The sequence below is a fragment of the Tamandua tetradactyla genome, chromosome 14, assembly GCF_023851605.1.
Source record: "Tamandua tetradactyla isolate mTamTet1 chromosome 14, mTamTet1.pri, whole genome shotgun sequence".
Classification (NCBI taxonomy): domain Eukaryota; kingdom Metazoa; phylum Chordata; class Mammalia; order Pilosa; family Myrmecophagidae; genus Tamandua; species Tamandua tetradactyla.
Genome location: NC_135340.1, coordinates 72,047,651 through 72,065,427, shown reverse-complemented (window position 1 = coordinate 72,065,427; position 17,777 = coordinate 72,047,651). Strand labels below are relative to the sequence as shown.

Below are 17,777 nucleotides of genomic sequence, written 5' to 3'. Positions count from 1 at the left end.
GTCACTCATCCTTGAGAATTTCTGGTAAGATCTTTTTCTATTTTAGAGTTTACCCAGAAGGGTTCCCTCACATATTAATAGGTGTTTCCCCTAAAATTGTTCCTGTTAAATAAATTTGGTGAATGGCGAGATTTGCAAAATTAAACAGAGTTTGCTTTTTTTCTAAAGCAGAACTTCTCAGAATTTTTAGTATATTAAATGGACATTGTAAATCTCCAAGCAAGGAATATAATATGTATTGATCTCCAAACTTATTTGACCATCGAACTCTTTATTTGCGCAATACCTATTAACATTTCCTGAGAAACAGAGTTTGGGAAATGCTATACTTGATGTATGTCATCTTTGGCCTTTAATTTGAAAGGGGGAAAGCGATGTAAAGCTGTATCTCTTTTTGATAATGGGGCTTTAAACATAATTTTCCCCCTATATTTTTCTAAGTTCCAATGTGAGTTACAGATAAGGGGAAAATAATATGTATGAAGAAATATCTGGGCTTGCTATGATCTGTAACCAGTGTTCGTACCCTAAATTGTATGTCTAAACATTCCATGGGTGCCCAATTTTCTTTTTTTGTTTGTTTGGAGTACCTAGGAAGTTGATAGCCATCGTAAAAAAGGGCCAATTTATTAATAAGAAGGGTCATCAGGCATCCTTCAAGGTATTTACAATTTGCCTAATTTATGTACAAAAAACCAGAATACCATAGGTAAGCAGGATTGTAAATTTGTAATTGAAATAACATTATTTGTGTGATAATGGACATTAAGAGTGATTGAATCTATGACACATTTTCGTCTCTTTGAAGACTTGGGTTGTAACTTTTTTAAAAGAGGCTGTTTTATCGTATCTTGGGTGATTTTTAGTGCTAACAACCCAGTTTGCATGACTTTTAAGAAATGATGAAAGCAATTTGAGATGATTCATTAGATCGTTCATAAAAGCAATAAGCAGTTAACATAAAGTAATCATTTACCTTGTGATGGCAGCCACTGGGGCTTTACATGCACATGCATTTTCTTGTTCAATCTTCGCAACCATCCTCTGAAGCAGGGATGTGATTATTTCTGTTTTATAGATGAGACGGCAAAGCTTTCAGTGTCACATTCATTACCTAATAAGTGAGAGTCAAAATTTTACCTCATAGCCAAAGCTTTTACTGCGTTACAGCAGAATCATATGCCAAACTGATATTGTCTAAAAGCAGAAATTGCATATAATCATAATTTCCCTTGAAAAATCCCTCACATTTTCCCAACGATATCCTATGTTTGTCAAAAAGTTTAACACCAAATATTATTTCTCTGCCTTTGAAACAGATTACTGTTTCATTGGTTGAATATCATGTTTTTAAAAAATGTACTATATAATCATCACCCTTAATACATTAAAATGCCTACACATACAAGAGAAATGTGCAAGACTTGACTGCAATTGAGCGAATCGTACATTAATGTATTCTCTCTCAGGACTCTGGGCAAACTCTCATTGGATGGAATGGCAGACATTTTGAACTGGTTAAGTTGCTCTTGTTATCTGCCTTGCTGTCCATTTACTTACAAATATTTATTGTCTACCATGTGTGAAGAATATTGGAGATACAGCAGTGAAGAAAGCAACGTTTATGCCCCCTAGAATTTGCATTGTAATTGAAAAAGAAAATAAGTGTATATACATATATGGTTGTCTGAATGCATATGTGTGACATCTGGTGATAAGTTATGTGGGAGGAAAATGTAGAAGGATAGGGCATGCTAAGGATTGGGGTAGGGATAGGAGGTGCCAAGGATTGAGGTGGGGTAGGGGGTGAAGGAGTGGTAGCTATTTTGTATCTCTCTGAAGAAATTAAGGGAGTAAACCATGTGGATATTTGGGAGAGTAACATTAAGTAGGCAGCAAGGTAAGTGTATACCTTGGACATTCATGGAACAGCAACACAAGTGTGGCAGGAGCAGAGTAAGCAAATAGGAGGAAGAATAGTAGGAGATCAGTTCCTAGTACTAGAATGCAGGCCAGTTCATGAGGGGCCTTGTAAACCAGAGTCAGTCCTTTGGAATGTCCTTTGGAGGGTTTTAAGCTTGTGAAAGATCTGCCATGTCATCCCTGGCATCTATGGGGAGGGTAAACTGTAGGTGGGGGAAAGGGATAACATAGGAGACTACTGCAATAGCCCAAGTGAGTGGCTAGACCAGTGTGGTAACAGTAGTCGGAGGTGATGCAAAATGGAAATGTTGTGGATGTTTTTTAAGGGTAGAGTCAAAGGTTTTATTAAAGAGTTGAATGTGGGGTGTGTGAGAGAGAGTGGCGGATTTTTCTTTTTGTCCTTTGCAGCTAGGAGAACAGAGTTCCCATATACTGAGATATGGGGAAGACTGAGGATCAGATTGGTTTTTGTTTTTGTTTTTTTTGACAGAGAGGTAGAGAGGAAATGTAACATTCAGTTCTGTGCATGTTGATTTAAGATATATTAAACATTAATTAATGTCAAGAAGACATTTGGATAATTTGTATTTTAAGCCATGAAATAGGATAAATGTAGATAAAGATTTCTGGGGACTGGACTCTGGGGAGCTTTTCTTTCTGTCATGTTGTTTTGATATCTGTTGGCTGCAGTTTTTCTATTTCTCTTTTTCCCTTGAGCATATATAGGTTAATTTGTTTAGGGCACCTGTACCGATGATATAATTCAGTATATTCTTAAGATAAAGGTAGAATAGTAATATAAACACATTATCTTTATACAGTGCTTTTAATTTTATAAATAATTTTTGTTTATCAAATGCCTGCTGTGCCGGGCGGGCCACGGTGGCTCAGCAGGCAAGAATCTTTGCCTGCCATGCCAGAGAACCTGGGTTCGATTCCCAGTGCCTGCCCGTGTTGTGCCAAAAAGTACTGTATTAGTACTTTCATGTATCTTACCTCATTCGATTTTTGTAAATGATTGATTGTATTTCATATAGAAGTAGTGATGTATTTGTATGTTTTTTAAAATGTACATATGTGTGTCTGTGTATACATATGACACATATGTGACACTTTTAAATTAATGAGAACTTATAGGTGAAGAGTATAATTGATATTATATAGTAGAAAGAACAGTCTGGCAATGTCACTGACTAGCTAAGGGGAAATAACTTAGATTTCTCTTGGGTCTCATTTCCCATCTATAAAATAATAACAGGACTGGTTTTGAGGAGTGACTCAGTCAGGGGTTTCTCAACCTGTAGATTGAGAGCAATTTTCTGGTTTATTATTTTATACCTGTGCTGTCCAAAATAGTTGCCACTAGCCATATGTGGCTATTTAAGTTTAAATTAATTAACATTAAATAAAAGTAAAAATTCAGTTTTTAGTCACATTTGCCATCAATTCAAGTGCTCAATAAGCATATGTGGCAAGTGGCTACTATATTGAACATTGCTGGTATAGAACATTTCCATCATTACAGAAAGTTTTATTAGATAACATTGCTTTCTATGACATAACCTGCTTTAGAATATCTGGCTGTGTTTGTTTGGTTTTAGAAGTTCAGTTAATTTTACCAACTTGTGTACCAACTAGAAATATAAAAAAATTAAAAATAATTTATTTTTTCCAGGATAGAAACATATGTAGCTCATTTTCATAGAATTGTGTGTTTGAATACTTCAAATTTATAGTTAAGAGGTTCACATCACACTTGGTAAAACTTTCATTAGAACCTACTGAGAACTTTCATGTTTGATATCTCTATGGTGATAAATACTTTGGAAGCTCAAAGACTAGTGTAAGGAGTGTCTTTAAAATGAAATAATATTTTCATATTATTTGTGATGGGAAATAGTAAAAATACTATTTAACAAATTATTTTATCATTAAAATTGCCTGAAAAAAAGTTGTCAGAGCAATTTCAGGTCACAGGATTTGTGACTGCAGAAATTATTTTTTCTAAACAGAAAAAAGGTATCCATCGTTGTACAAAATGCAGACTGCAATTTTTGACATGCAAGGAGAAGATGGATCATAAGACTCAGCATCATCGAACATTTGTAAAACCTAAACAACTAGAAGGATTGCCTCCTGGAACAAAAGTGAGTTTTAAATATGTTGTATTTGAATATTTTGCATGTTAATAGAAGTTAACTCCTATCTTGTTTTATCTTTTGAAGATAATTTTTCTATTTATATTAAATTATATGACTTCTAATTGTTATTGTGACTTCAATTTTAGGTTTATCACTAATCACTGTTTTTAGTTCAGAGGTGCGTGCTATGTTGGAATGGGAATCCTTTGTAGAAAATATAACTAGATTAACTGCTGCCTCGGTCACTGGGTTGTTTCAATATTATGTAAGCTGTTGTTGAGGTGTTCCAGTTGGCAGTGTATATGTATATGTTTTAACTGCTAGCCTGTAAGGTGTTTGAGATTAGGAATCATGTTTTATTTATCTGTGTGTCCCCAGCATTTGGCAAAGAGCCTTAAATACATAGATTCTCAGCTATTTGTTGAGGTTGGTATTACTGAATCTATTCTCAGAGAAGCAAGTTCTGCTGCTGGATAGCATTGTGTTTTAAGTGAGCAAACACCTGTCTGACTGCATACTGATGACTGTAATTTCCTTTTCCCTGTTTGCCTTATATACATCTGTTTTCTCTGACTTCTTTATATACAGTCAGCTCTTGAATATTTGCTCCAGTGGAGGGAAACAGAGGCATGGATAATCCAAAGTGAAATAATCCCCAAAACATTTATATTTGGCTTTGGGTACTTACCTTTGAATGTGGGTATGTCTGTTATTTGAATTAACTAAAACAATATAGAGCCATGCTCTGAAGACCTAGAGCGAGAGAAGCTATCCAGTATTCTTCCCTGCAATCCATTCATTCCATGCTGGGACTAGACATGCAGAACACTAATGTAAGCAGTGCAGTCCTCTCTCATATCTTCCCTTGTTAATAATAATAGTAATAATAATATTAATATTAATGATACTGAATGTTTTTATAGCACTTTAGAATTAGGCTTTCAGTGTGCTTTTTTTATATATATACATAGTGTAATTTAATCCATATAGCCATTCAGTGAGGTAGACTAGGCACATATTGTTCCCATGTTATTGGTAGAGGAGGGATTTAGAGAATATAATTTCTTATTCAGGGTCACATGGCTGGGAAAAGGTAGTATGAGATTTAACCTTAGGTCCTTTGAGCCGAGTCCAGTGCTTTTGTATGATACCACTTCTTAATACCTCTTCATAGGCTGTTCCTCAAATACACGGGGAGAATAATCTTTAAACAAATGATTAACAAGAACGTTGGTAGGCAATTATGCTTTCCTTTGTCACCAACAGATATAATTGAACATTTTTTCTTTCTGAATGCTAAATGATAAATTTTATATTAGTTCCCTCTAAGGAAATTCTGGATATTATTTAACTGTACATCCTGTATGATGAATTGATGTAACCTCGCCTATAACACTATAAGCATAAATCCTGCCCAATGAGTCCCTGGAAAGAGAAGGTCATATTTACTGTAGATCTGTTTGCTTTGTAGTTAATGAAGGTTAATGCAAACCTTTCTAGAGTTATTTTTTCAGGTTTTGAGATTTAAATTTTGATGTCTATATTTGCAGAAGTTTTTTAGTTATATCAGTGCATTAAGATAGCTATGGAATGTGCTCTTTAGATGTTCATATAATTTGCATTAACTCCTAATTATCCATTAATATCAGTGTTAACATAACTGTTATCAATGCAAAACTGTAATATTACAATGGTGAATAAATATAAAATTTAATTTCATTTAATTGATATGGACATTTAGAAAAATAGAAGACTTACCCCATTATAGTTTATATTGCTGTTTCAAAATACTTAATGTTTAACTTTTTGTATTACAGTGATATTTTTGATACTGGTGTAATGACTAATCATCTAAAGCAAATGTTATCTTCCGTCTTTTTTAGGTTACTATTCGAGCTTCAGTTGCACCTCTTCAATCAGGATCTTCAACTACACCTTCCATTAGTGCAAGCACTTCTACCCTTCAGCTCTCACCTCCAAGAACTAAAAACATAACCGCTAAAAATCCCACAAAATCTAATATAAGTAAACCTAATACAACTAAATCCAATACAAGTAAACCTAGTACAAGTAAGCCTAATGGAAGTAAATCTAAATACAAATCAAAAATCTCTAATGTGCAAAAGAAACAAAATACATTGGCAAGTAGCAATAAAAAAAGTAAAGTCAATACTGCATTGAGGAACTTAAGGTAATATCTTTTATTCCTGACATATAATACTAATTTAATCTTAAATATGAAAGCCTTAATTTAAATAAGTTTGCCCTAACACAGAACTCTCTTGTACATTTACATGGTATCACTTATCTGGCATAAAGGCCAAGCAAATAATAAAATGGTATTTTTTACAACTGCTGAGCTGTACTTGAATTGTTGTTTTCATTCTCTAATTTTCGTATATTATACTGGTATTATTTATTATTATGTTTGAATTAGTTAATTTAATCCCCTTTTATTCTAGTGAAGACCATTATTTGATGTTAAATGTTTTTATACTTATTTTAGCTTGTTCTTCCACAGCAGATTTTGAAATTATAAGTCTGTTTTAAAATGTTAATTTAAACCCCTTGGCTTTAATGACTACAACGTTAAGGCTTTCTCTTATTATTTTTGTTTTCAAATATACTTTCATCATTTTCTTTATGTCTCCATAAGGTACCGTCGGGGAGTTTACAAGTGCATTGAGTGTTGTTCTGAAATAAAAGATTTTGCAAACCACTTTCCTACATATGTCCACTGTAGTTTTTGCAGATACAACACTAGCTGTAGCAAAGCCTATGTAAATCATATGATGAGGTAAGATGAGTTAAACCTGTAAACTGCCAATTAAAATTATAGCAGGAAGTTTGTTTTTTTTTTGAAAATAAAGTTATCCTATTAGAAGCCAGTTTTTCTCTCTAAGAAGCTAAACGGTCCTAATGATAGGGAATGTCTAGGATATTGTTTAATAGTATTTTTCAACATAATGACTCATGAAATTACTGGAACTAAAATTGTAAGCAGTTAGATTAATGAAATTTTGGTAGTTTCTTAGAGAAATGCTTTTTCTATAGGAATTTTTTCCCCTATAGGTCTTCCAAAAATGGTTACTTTCAAACTTAAATTTTTTAATGTTTAAATACATTTACCAAACAAATACCTGTGGTTTCATGAGTGTTAACCTCTTCAAAGCAATCACTTTGAGAGACTCCAGGATTTTCAATGATGTTAAAAATATTATTGTAACAGTCTGCCTCTCTCTCTGGTATACCAGTCCATACTTTTTTCCTTCCTTCTATTCATCCATCAAGCCATCAAGCCATTCATCCTTGCATTCATTTGGTGAAATAAGAGGCCATTCCAGGCATAATGCCACTGTTGAAATTCTTTTTCATTCATTCACTCAACATATATTATTTGAGCACCTACAATTTCTGTTAGGGAAAGCCTTCAGAGCTCATATTACTTTCATTTGTGTCTCATTAGTAGGGAATCCTAAAACTTTATTCTTTGGGAATGGATTTTTAGTTAAAAAAAATTAGCCAAAGTTGTTCAGTTATTAATCTGATAAGTAAATTACTCAAAATAAGGTTCCATTTTTAAAAAAAAATCAGAATTTAGTTATAGCTAGTAAAAGTGATTTTCTTGCAGATCATAACATGACCTTTATGTTTGTTTCTGGTCATAATCAGCTACCACTTTTTGTTGATGGCCTCAGCATCTGACTACAATTTTGTTTTGTTTCATTTTGCTTTGCCCTTGATGATCAGCCTGATTGTATAGCACCTTAACAATTTTAATGCTGGCACTTCACATCCATTTCTAACTTACTGTATCCCCTTTCTTACCAGTGTCCCATTTTAATCTCACCATATACAATATTCATTAATTTTGAAGACTCATTACTCCGTGACTTTCGAGGCTATGACTCCTTTTCCAGTCCTGCAGCACCCATCCAATTTTTAAATCAAACTTATCCTCAGGCCCAGCTGTTTTGAATGCTGCTTTGTTTTTATTCTAGAATCTTTAACACCTTTAGTCATGCTCACTTTGCTAGTCTTGAACCTTCTTCCCCTTTTGAATTTTCTCTGTGCTTAGTTCTAGACTAGCAAACTGTTCTTGATTTAGTCAACTCTGAATTCATAATTTTAGCTTCAATTGTTTTCTAGCTTTTTATTTTTTTAAATATCTCTATATTTTTACCTGCAGTATTTATTTAAACCTTTTTTAGTATCCTAAGGATTTTATTCTAATTTTGATCACTCAGTTGTTAACCTTGCCTACGAATTACTCAGTGGGAGGACATCCTTTTCATTTTTCCAAAAAATTTTTTTACCTCGCATTTTTGTCTTGTTGCCTTCATCTAGGCATTAATCTCAGAAAGTAAACATGTTCCACTTTTCTAAAGTTGATCTTATCCCTTATTTTCTCCATTTCCTCCACAGTCTTATTGAGTTAGCTTGCATCTTCATTTTACCACTTCCTTTCTGCCAGATTCCTTCTGCTTCCAAACATTTTCAGGTATTTTTTAGGATGAGGGAGAGTTGTATGCCTGCTTTCTTTGTTTCTTGTCTTCCTTTTCCCATGAACATTTGCTAAAAAGTATCTATTACTAGTTTATTTGTTATTTCTTTACCATTTAATTTGACTGTTATCCCCAACTGTCAGCTAAAACTGCTTCTTTAAAGATTATTAGATCTGTACTAATTCATTTTTTTTCATTCCTACTCCTCTGTGACTTCTTTAGATTATTTGACATTGTTGATCACTCGCTTTTGAAACTCTTCTGTCCTGTTTCGTTTATACTGTACTACCATCTTTCTTCTCTCTTTTTGGCTATTCTTTTATTTCATTGCCTTTTCTTCAACTCATCTTGTCTCGTTATTTTTCCTTTGTCAGTAACTTAATCACTTTCACAGTTTTATCTTTCACCTTTCAACTTTAAATCTTCCAGTTTCAGTCCTTGTTTTTCCTTAGATCCAAATGTGTGTTTTCACCTATTTAATAGATATTTTAATCTTTGAGTCACTGGCATCTAAAAAGAACACACATAAGCCCAAAATTATCACGTGTCTAGGATTTCACACAACTACCACCTAATACCCTTTAAGTTCCATCTCTTTCAGGGCATTATTTGCATGAATGCACCAGCTGGAAATAATTCACTATAAGTTTATGAAGCTCATGAAGTTCTTTTGATCTACCACTGTGCATAATGATTTCCTGAGACTTCACCTTCTGCACCTCCCAGCTACTGTGGTGGTTCTCACCCGTACCTGGGTTGTGCTTAATTAGGCTCTAGGCAGCCTTTCACTCAGTATAGACTGCTGGGAGCAATGCTGTTCTTTTATTCTATGCCAGACCACGTGGCTGCCCAAAGTGGTTTTTATTTCTGCCCCTAATTTTTTTTTTGGGGGGTGAGGGGGTGTGCGTGGTCCACATATTGAACCTGGGTCTCTCACATGGAAGGCGAGCATTCTACCACTGAACCACCCATGCACCCTCTGCCCTTAATTTATAGTGGGTCAAATTGGAAAATATTTTGTGTTTCCTAAATAAAGAGTCACTCAGCCATCTCCCATTTTCCATAGGCTTTCCACCTGGCATTAGGTCCTCCAAGTTCATCCTATCCCCAAACATTCGCATTTGGCCCCAGATTCCCTTCTTACCCTTTTCCCAATTTCCAGTGATCCCCAACACTGTGCTGCATTGTAATCACTGAACTCTTACTCGTTAGCCTCATCTGGAACTGAAAGCTTCCATTGCTACTCTTTAAGGGTTAAAGGGTACCTTTGCTTGTTCTGTTTCAGTAGTTCTCGTACTCCCCTCACTACCTTAGGTGTTTCCCACTAAATAGTACACCCTCATCCCTTCCTGATGTGCACTTTTGTTACAGGCTTGAGCTCTGTATGTGTGCATATACAAGAAGCTTTATTTTCTCCAGAGGATGAATACCTTTAATTCCTAGCCTATATCAATTATCAATTGAGAAGCTCTGTATCAATTGGTCTTTTCCCTCTGGTTTCATAGCTGCTACAATCCATTCTAAAAAGAGTCCCATTCCTTTAAACTGACTAATCTACAAAGTGAAATTTCTCCTGTATTTATTATGCATAGTGATTTTACCTTATTCTTTGTTATTCCTGGAATGACCCTGTCATTCCTTCTCATTTTCCCTTTGTGAAATATGTGGTCACCACAACCACTCACAGGGATTATTCCTTTCTTTGACTTTTATACCATTCATCTATCTGCTTAGTATTACATTTATTCATGCCTGTACATTTTCCTTTGAGATGAAAGTGTTCTTTGTATTTACCGTGGTACCTACCACACTACACATTGCAGGAGGGTGATCATTGTTTGTTTTAATGATAGTAAACCCTAAAAATAAAAGAGGATATTAAATAATCTTGAAGCAATTGAAGCATGGTTGAAGTAAGGCTCTTCTGGAGAAAAGTGTCATTATATGTACAATTTTAAGTCATTTTTTTTTTAAAGTAGCATTGTTTGGGTGAAGTGGTTAAATTATTCCACCTTATTTACTTACAGCTTTTAGGTGGGACTAGAAATCATATTTAAAAATGCAAAAGAATTATTGTATATGGAGAGGCAAGTTGGGTGCTAACTATATTGCCAAATCAGACAAATCCAGATTTGAATCCAAGCTTCACCATTTATTAACTTTGTGACTTTGGGCCCAGTTTCCTTTTTATGAAAAGAAAGTTATAATTATTAGAAAAGATATATTTAAAATGATTAATAAAATATTTTGTACTTAAAAGATATTCAAGTAATGGTAGATATTATTCTAACTTATTAGGTTTTAAGGATAAAATTTTTTCCTTTAATTTTCACAGTCTGGTAGGGGAAGTATATTTATCTAGCTTAATATAATAAACAAATGATAATGAGAACACGTCAGGAGAAAGGATGAATTATTTAAGCAAGAAATAAGAGAAGTCTTTCCATAAATGACATTTCATTTAGGCTTTCAAGGATGGTTTACATTTTTTCCAGAGAGAAAGAAAGCTGGTTTAAAAATTTGTTTCTATACACTCAACAAGATGGAGTACTAAATTAAGTTTTACAAGATCTGCTTGAATTCCTTACATATTTAATATGGATTTATTGACACTAGATAATAACCATTAGAAGAATGGTAGGATTATTGCAATAACATGTTATAACTGATCTTTTTGTCTACATCCCCCCACCCCTCCGCATACACACACACACATACCTTTTCCCGTTCTTTCTTTTGCTGCTAGAATAGACATATGTAATTAGGTCATTCTTTGGTCTAAAATCCTTTCACTTCCTAACATTTGCGGGATAAAGCTCAAATTTTCTGGAGAATATAAGACCTTTCACTATCTAATTCCTAGATAGTGAAAGTCCTTTAAGTCCTCCTTTCTTGAAAATTTCTCTGTGTACTTGGCTCTTTCCTCTGCCTGGAGCATGACAGTAGGAACCTTCCTAACTGAAATGAACTCCTAATTGTTAGTTGGCTTTTACCCATTTACCTGTAGCTTTTCTCCATGCAACCATAAAACTTGGTATATGTCAATTTTAATATATTCATTTAACAGATATTTATTGAACATTTATTTTATGACTGGTTCCTTTCTCTTCTTCCCTAACCTAGCTTTCCACTGAGAGCTCTAGGCTAGTCTACTAGCCTTATGTTATTGTATCATCATCCTCTAGTCTAATGTCTTAAATAGTAGGTACAGTGTCAATATTATTGGTTGCTAAGGAAATGGTTCCTGTGTGTTTCTTAGGAAGTAATGTTACACTGAATCAAGATTATCAAGAAAATATGGTCATAAGGGGCTTTCCCCCCAACTTTATTGAGGTGTAATTTACACTTAATTAATCCCTTTTTTAGAGACTAGCTTAATGAGTTTTCATGATTGTTTACGAGTCGTATAACCAGGTGGTAGATTTTCTTAAACCTAGATATTAACATTATGTTTTTACTATATTGTACTAAAAATCTTGTTTTTTCCCTTGAACTTAGATTAATTTTTTACAACTATTAACTTTGTGCAACCCTAATAGAAGTAGAAGAATAGTTTTTTCTTTTTTATTTGTGAGTTGTAGATCTACTTTTCTACTTATAATACACAAAATTACAACTAGGGAATTTGTGTATTAAATATAGAGAAATAAAAAAGGTATAATAAGTTTGTTTTTTTTACACTAGGGTGCCCAAAATTAAAATTAGACTCAAGCAACTGTAAGTTTTACATTACCAACATTTAAAGCCACAAGTTGTAGACAGAAGTGGAAGCCAGGAAAAGGACCCTAAAATGTAATTTTTTCTCTCCCCTAACCAAATAGATAAACCAAAAAACAGTCTGCGTGCTTGAAAAGAAAGAAGAGCTTTTAAAATTGCATGAATTTTAAAAAGGACTTTAGTAGGTTCTTATTCTTTGGAAATCAGTTAAAATCTTGGACTCATTACTCTGAGCAAACAGTTGTGTGCACACAAAATTTTGCATGTAATTTCAGGACTTCCCAACCCTCTAATGAGCTCTTCTAAAAAAACATTTGATTATTTAAGGGATATTATCTTAAGTTTGTAATTCTTTAATAGTAGTTGTTTTTCTACCATCCTCAGATTAAAGAAATGACTATTAGGAATCCTTTGGGGGTATTTTCTGGGATTTATAGATAGCCAGAATATTTTTTTTCCTGTACATATATGTTATACTGGTTATAATTAATTTGTATCTGAGAGTAACCATTGCCCTCGCTCTGTGGTCCAAGTTCGGGCCTGTTTGTCCAAGCTAGGGCTACTGCTTCTGAAATTTAACTTGTATAAGAAAAGTTCATTAAAACAGATTTTTGCCCTACCTCTCCTACTTTTCCTACCCTGCTAGTGATTGATTTTGTAGATGTGTAGTTATTGGGGCCTGAGAGTGCATTTCTAAAGAAATTCCCTTGTGATACTGATGCTGTTTATCTATGACTATGCTTTTCATGATACTATACTTGGCTAGTTCTAAATTCCTAAATTCCTAGTGCTGAAATACTTTCTTGACTAGTACTAAAAATGCTTATAAGAAACTATCATTAGCTGCAGTTTAGTTAGGGGTTTCCTGTTATGTGCTTACGGGAAGCATTGTTTTAACTCATGAGTTCAGCTTTAATTTGCTTTCTTAAAACCTCTCCTGGTAATTGTAGAGTAATCGCTCAGCTGGTGAACAGTGGTACTTAGTTTAAGCAGTTTTTACTTCTAAGATCATTTGGATTCTATACCCCACCCCCCACAATAAAGATTAGAAAATGGTAAATAATATAACCATTTATCTATAGCAAAAATACATTATTAGAAAACATTTAAAGTTGTTTTCAACCACTACTACTTGAAAAACTTACTTCGATCCTTTTTTAAAACTCTGAGTATTTCTTTTTTTGGCAAGGTACTGATTATCTAACAAATATGCTTAGAGAAATATGTATCATTAGAAAATTAACAGGTAAAATGGAATGGAAAATAAAATCTTGAATTAAACAGATAATGTAGTTTTCTTGTTTGGATATGATATTTTATTCAAAACTAGAAACTTAAGCATAGACTTGATTTACTATATAGTGAAATTAATAAAATCTCTTTTATCTTTCTAGCTTTCATAGTAATCGTCCAAGTAAAAGGTTTTGTATTTTTAAGAAGCATTCAGAAGATCTCAGGTAACTAGTTAATACTTCTTATTCTTTCTATTGTAAAATTATTATATCTCTTAAACTTTTTTATATGACAACTTTATTGATAAATAATTTCACATACCATACAATACAATTCATGTATTTAAAGTATACAGTTCAGATTTTTTTTGTATATTAACAGGTTGTGCAATCATCACGGCCATTCAGTTTTAGAATATTATCATCACCCAACCCACAATGCCCATTTTTTGTTAGCACTCTTTCCCCATTTCCCTCTAACTCCTACCAGCTCCTGGCAACCAGGAATCTATTTTTTAGCTCTAGATTTGCCTGTGCTGGACATTTCTTATAATTGGCATCTTCCACTTAGTAAGATGATTTTAAAGTTCATCCAGTTTGTAGTATGTGTCAGTAGTTCATTTTTAAAAATATCTCATTAGTATTCCTTTGTGTGGATATACCATATTCATTCATGACCATTTAGATTGTATTAACTATGAGGCTATTACGAATATTGCTGTTATGAATATTAGTGAACAAATTTTTATGTGGACTCAGAATAGGAATTGCTGGGTTATATGGTAACTTTTGAGGCACTGCCAGACTGCTTTCTAAAACTAACTGCATTAACATTCCCACCAATAGCATATGAAGATTCCAGTTTCTCCAAAACTTCACCAGTACTTAATATCTCATTTCAGTTATAGTCCTCATAGTGGGTATGAAGTGATATCTTGTGGTTTGTTATAATTTTTTTAACCTGATGTTGGTATGCCTAATTTGGAAATCTACATTATTGCTACTAGATATAACAGAGTTTTATTTATTATATCCTTAGACCGTAGGTGTGATTAGCCGTTCTTCTCCTGTTAAACTCTGTTTCAGTGCTATCAGCCATCAAGATGAAACCTTTATGCATTTGCATTGCAAAATATGAACAAAAATAACGCTCTCCAACAATATTTAAATATTAACAAGATACTTAAGATGTCCAGTAAAGTGACTAACGTTTTTGTAGTAAATTTCTTAAACCACTGGAATTCTTGAAATCAGTATATAGCCTTTGTAGTTTCAGTTTTTCTATTTGAAATAAAAAAGTATAAAACTTGTTTATTGTGCAGAAAGCATTGTTGATAAATATTTCTAAGGTATAGATAACTACCTTTGGTTATATCACACACTTAACACAGAATCCACTGAGCACCATTTTTTTTCATATTCCTCCAATTTCTTTTGATTCTGTCTTTCTTTGCTCAAGTTGGCATTGCTATTTGAAATATTGTCTTTGTTACACCAAGCTAAGATGTGGAGATAAGTTTAGCCAATACTTGTTTTGATGCGTTGGATTAGTAGAGAAGTGCATGAGATTATGTCTTGCATTTATTATTCCCACTGCCTGATTTGTTCTTCCCCAAAGATCTGCCTGGTTAGCTCCCTCGCCTCTGTTAGGTCTCCGATTAGTGAGACTTTCCTTGACCCCTCCACTTAAAATTGTATTTTCTCCACTGTGCTTCACCACAAACACTCCCTGTTTTTTTCTGTTTCAGCTTTTGCCATCTGATATACTTTATAGTTTATTCTTTTGTTTATTGTCTGTCCTCTCACTTAAATGTGTGTGGTTTGGATTTTTGTCTATGCCAGGCATTGAATAGTGCTCAGCTCATAGTAGGTATTCAGTCAATATTTGTTGAATTAATTAATATATATATTGAAAATGATGTCTGTGGTTGTTATGCTCCATCTACAATGTTGGGTCAACAACCCATACACAGATAGAAAAAATTAGATTCAGTTTAAAAAATATATTAATACCAACTTTAAGGCATTTACTGAATTCTAGGAATTAGATTAAGCTATATTAAATGTCCTCTTTATAAGAATGCAAAAGTTTTATATTACATTCTAACAATGAGATTTTTCATTTGATTTTTACCTTACTGTTTTCAAACCCAGTTATGTTTTGATTTTTTAATTATATGATCTTAAAGACCTGCAATGCTTTTCTTTCAAGTTGGGTAGGTCTCAAATTTAAATTGAAAATTAATAAATTTCTGTGAATGGAATTTAGCATACTTATAATTCTATAAAACAATAATTTTTTTAGTTACTGTTTTGTTGGAATGAAATATTCATTCTTTATTTATTTTGTTCTAACATGTACAACATAATATAGCAGGTCCTATAAAGATGACAGTGATATAAATGTTTATAGGGTAAGAAACAAGATGCAAAATCAAGTAACTATATTATAAGGAGGATTTTAATAATAATAAGTACAATGAAGGTTTTTTATTTCAAAGGAGAGAGAGAGTTACTTTAATTAGAATGATGGTAGATAGATGTTTTCTATATTTGGCTTTAAAGGATGTATAGGGTTTCTACCAATAGAAGAGAACAGGGGGCATTCTGGTTGGAAGAACTAGCACAATTAAAGGTGCAGAAATGAAAAAGGAGGTATACAGAGGTAATGGCTAGTAGTAAAGTTTGGTAGAAATATGAAGTTCATATAATATAGTAATAAGTAGAAGTCAGAGAGAGTAATTTTCAGTTTAGAGCCAATTTGTGAAAGCCTTGAAAAGAAGTCTGGACTTAATTCAGAAGGCATTATTGAACCATTAATGTTTTGTGTAGAATCAGGTGATACTGAAGAAGCGCTGATTTGAAAGGTTTGCAAGGTAAGCTGTAGATACATGAATCACATAGAATATTTAGGACTATTGTGGTAGATATGAATGATTTAATAAGGACCTGAGTTAAAGTAGCTAGGTAGTATTGCATCATGTTTTAAAAAAATGGGTTCTGAAATCAAGGTGCTGAATTTCAAACCTGGTCCTGACCCTTACCAGCAATATGTCTTTGGTAGATTATTAACCTGACTCTGCCCTCTATAAGAGGGTGATAATTTAGTACCTATCTCTTTAGGTTGTTGGAAGATGTAGTTGAGATGAGATGTGTAATGTTATTAGCCTGGTACAGAGTATATGCTTAATAAATTATTAATGTTATAAAATGCTTGACATATTGAATGTTTTAAGGAAAAAAGAAAATCAGAGATGACTATAGTTTGAACTTTAGAGTCAGGTGAAAAATGGTTATAGACCATTCAGAAATTAATTTTAGGAGGAAGTATATGATTTTAGTTTTTGAAGGGCAGTTCTCATGTGCCAGTGCAACATCTAGTTGTAAATACAGAGCAGTTTGACTAGACCCTCAGGGGAGAAGACAGTCTAAGTTATGTTACATGTTTCTATTCCTATACAGGTAAAATACATAAATTTAAATTACGTGATGAACTTCAAAAGTATATTTATATTTAAAAGTATATTTGATAAGTATATCAGTTAATAAACTGATAAGAACAGTAGTTGCATAATTGCATTATTTTTAAAGCCTTCACATTTCTCTTGTAATTTTATCCTCATCTAAATAAGACACTGGATTATAAGTTCCATTAGAGTGCAGACTGTGCCTTACTTTTCTCACTATTGTATCCTCTGTACCTGGTAGTTCCAAGTATGTAAAAACAGCCTCAATAAATATATTGTCTTTGCAGATGGGCAGGGGAACCAGCTAGATTGTGACTTGCCCAAGTTACAGTTTGTTAGTACAGCCAAGATTAGGCCGTTGGTCTTTTGACTCCTGGCTTTTAGCAAATTGTATGAGAGGTATCAATTTATGAAGCATAAATATTTTCTCTAAATAAATGTGGCATAATTTGGATATGGCTATGCTATTTTCTGGTAAATCATTTCAGTTTTGTCAGATTTATATAATAAAAATAGGAAGTGACAATCATACAAAAAGCAAATCAACAGTTATTACAGGGGAAAGTAATTATTGAATTTGTGTGTGGTTTGTCATAAAAGATAGAAAACCTTTCACGTTATTTGCTTTTTTTCTTAGGGGCATTACTGTAGTGTGCCTTAATTGTGATTTCCTAACTGATGTTACTGGATTAGATAATATGGCTACACACTTATACCAACATGAAACTCATACTTGCCAATTTGTAATAGAGAGTGGTACGTATATGTATTTGTTACTTTGGATTTTTAAAA

The 17,777-nt window shown here is 33.2% G+C and overlaps 1 protein-coding gene across 11 annotated transcripts in view; it reads left to right on the top strand.

Annotated features, from left to right (window-relative positions):
* ZNF280D (zinc finger protein 280D) overlaps positions 1-17,777 on the top strand; it is a 142,034-nt gene that overhangs the window by 87,324 nt on the left and 36,933 nt on the right. For all 11 annotated transcript variants that reach the window (XR_013162416.1, XM_077128008.1, XM_077128006.1 and 8 more), the window contains 5 exons: positions 3,936-4,070; positions 5,948-6,255; positions 6,721-6,861; positions 13,681-13,743; positions 17,623-17,741. Coding sequence is in view for 10 of the 11 variants with exons in the window: in XM_077128008.1 (XP_076984123.1) it covers positions 3,936-4,070; positions 5,948-6,255; positions 6,721-6,861; positions 13,681-13,743; positions 17,623-17,741 (766 nt within the window). In the remaining variant the exon portion in view is untranslated. The remainder of the gene's footprint in view (positions 1-3,935; positions 4,071-5,947; positions 6,256-6,720; positions 6,862-13,680; positions 13,744-17,622; positions 17,742-17,777) is intronic.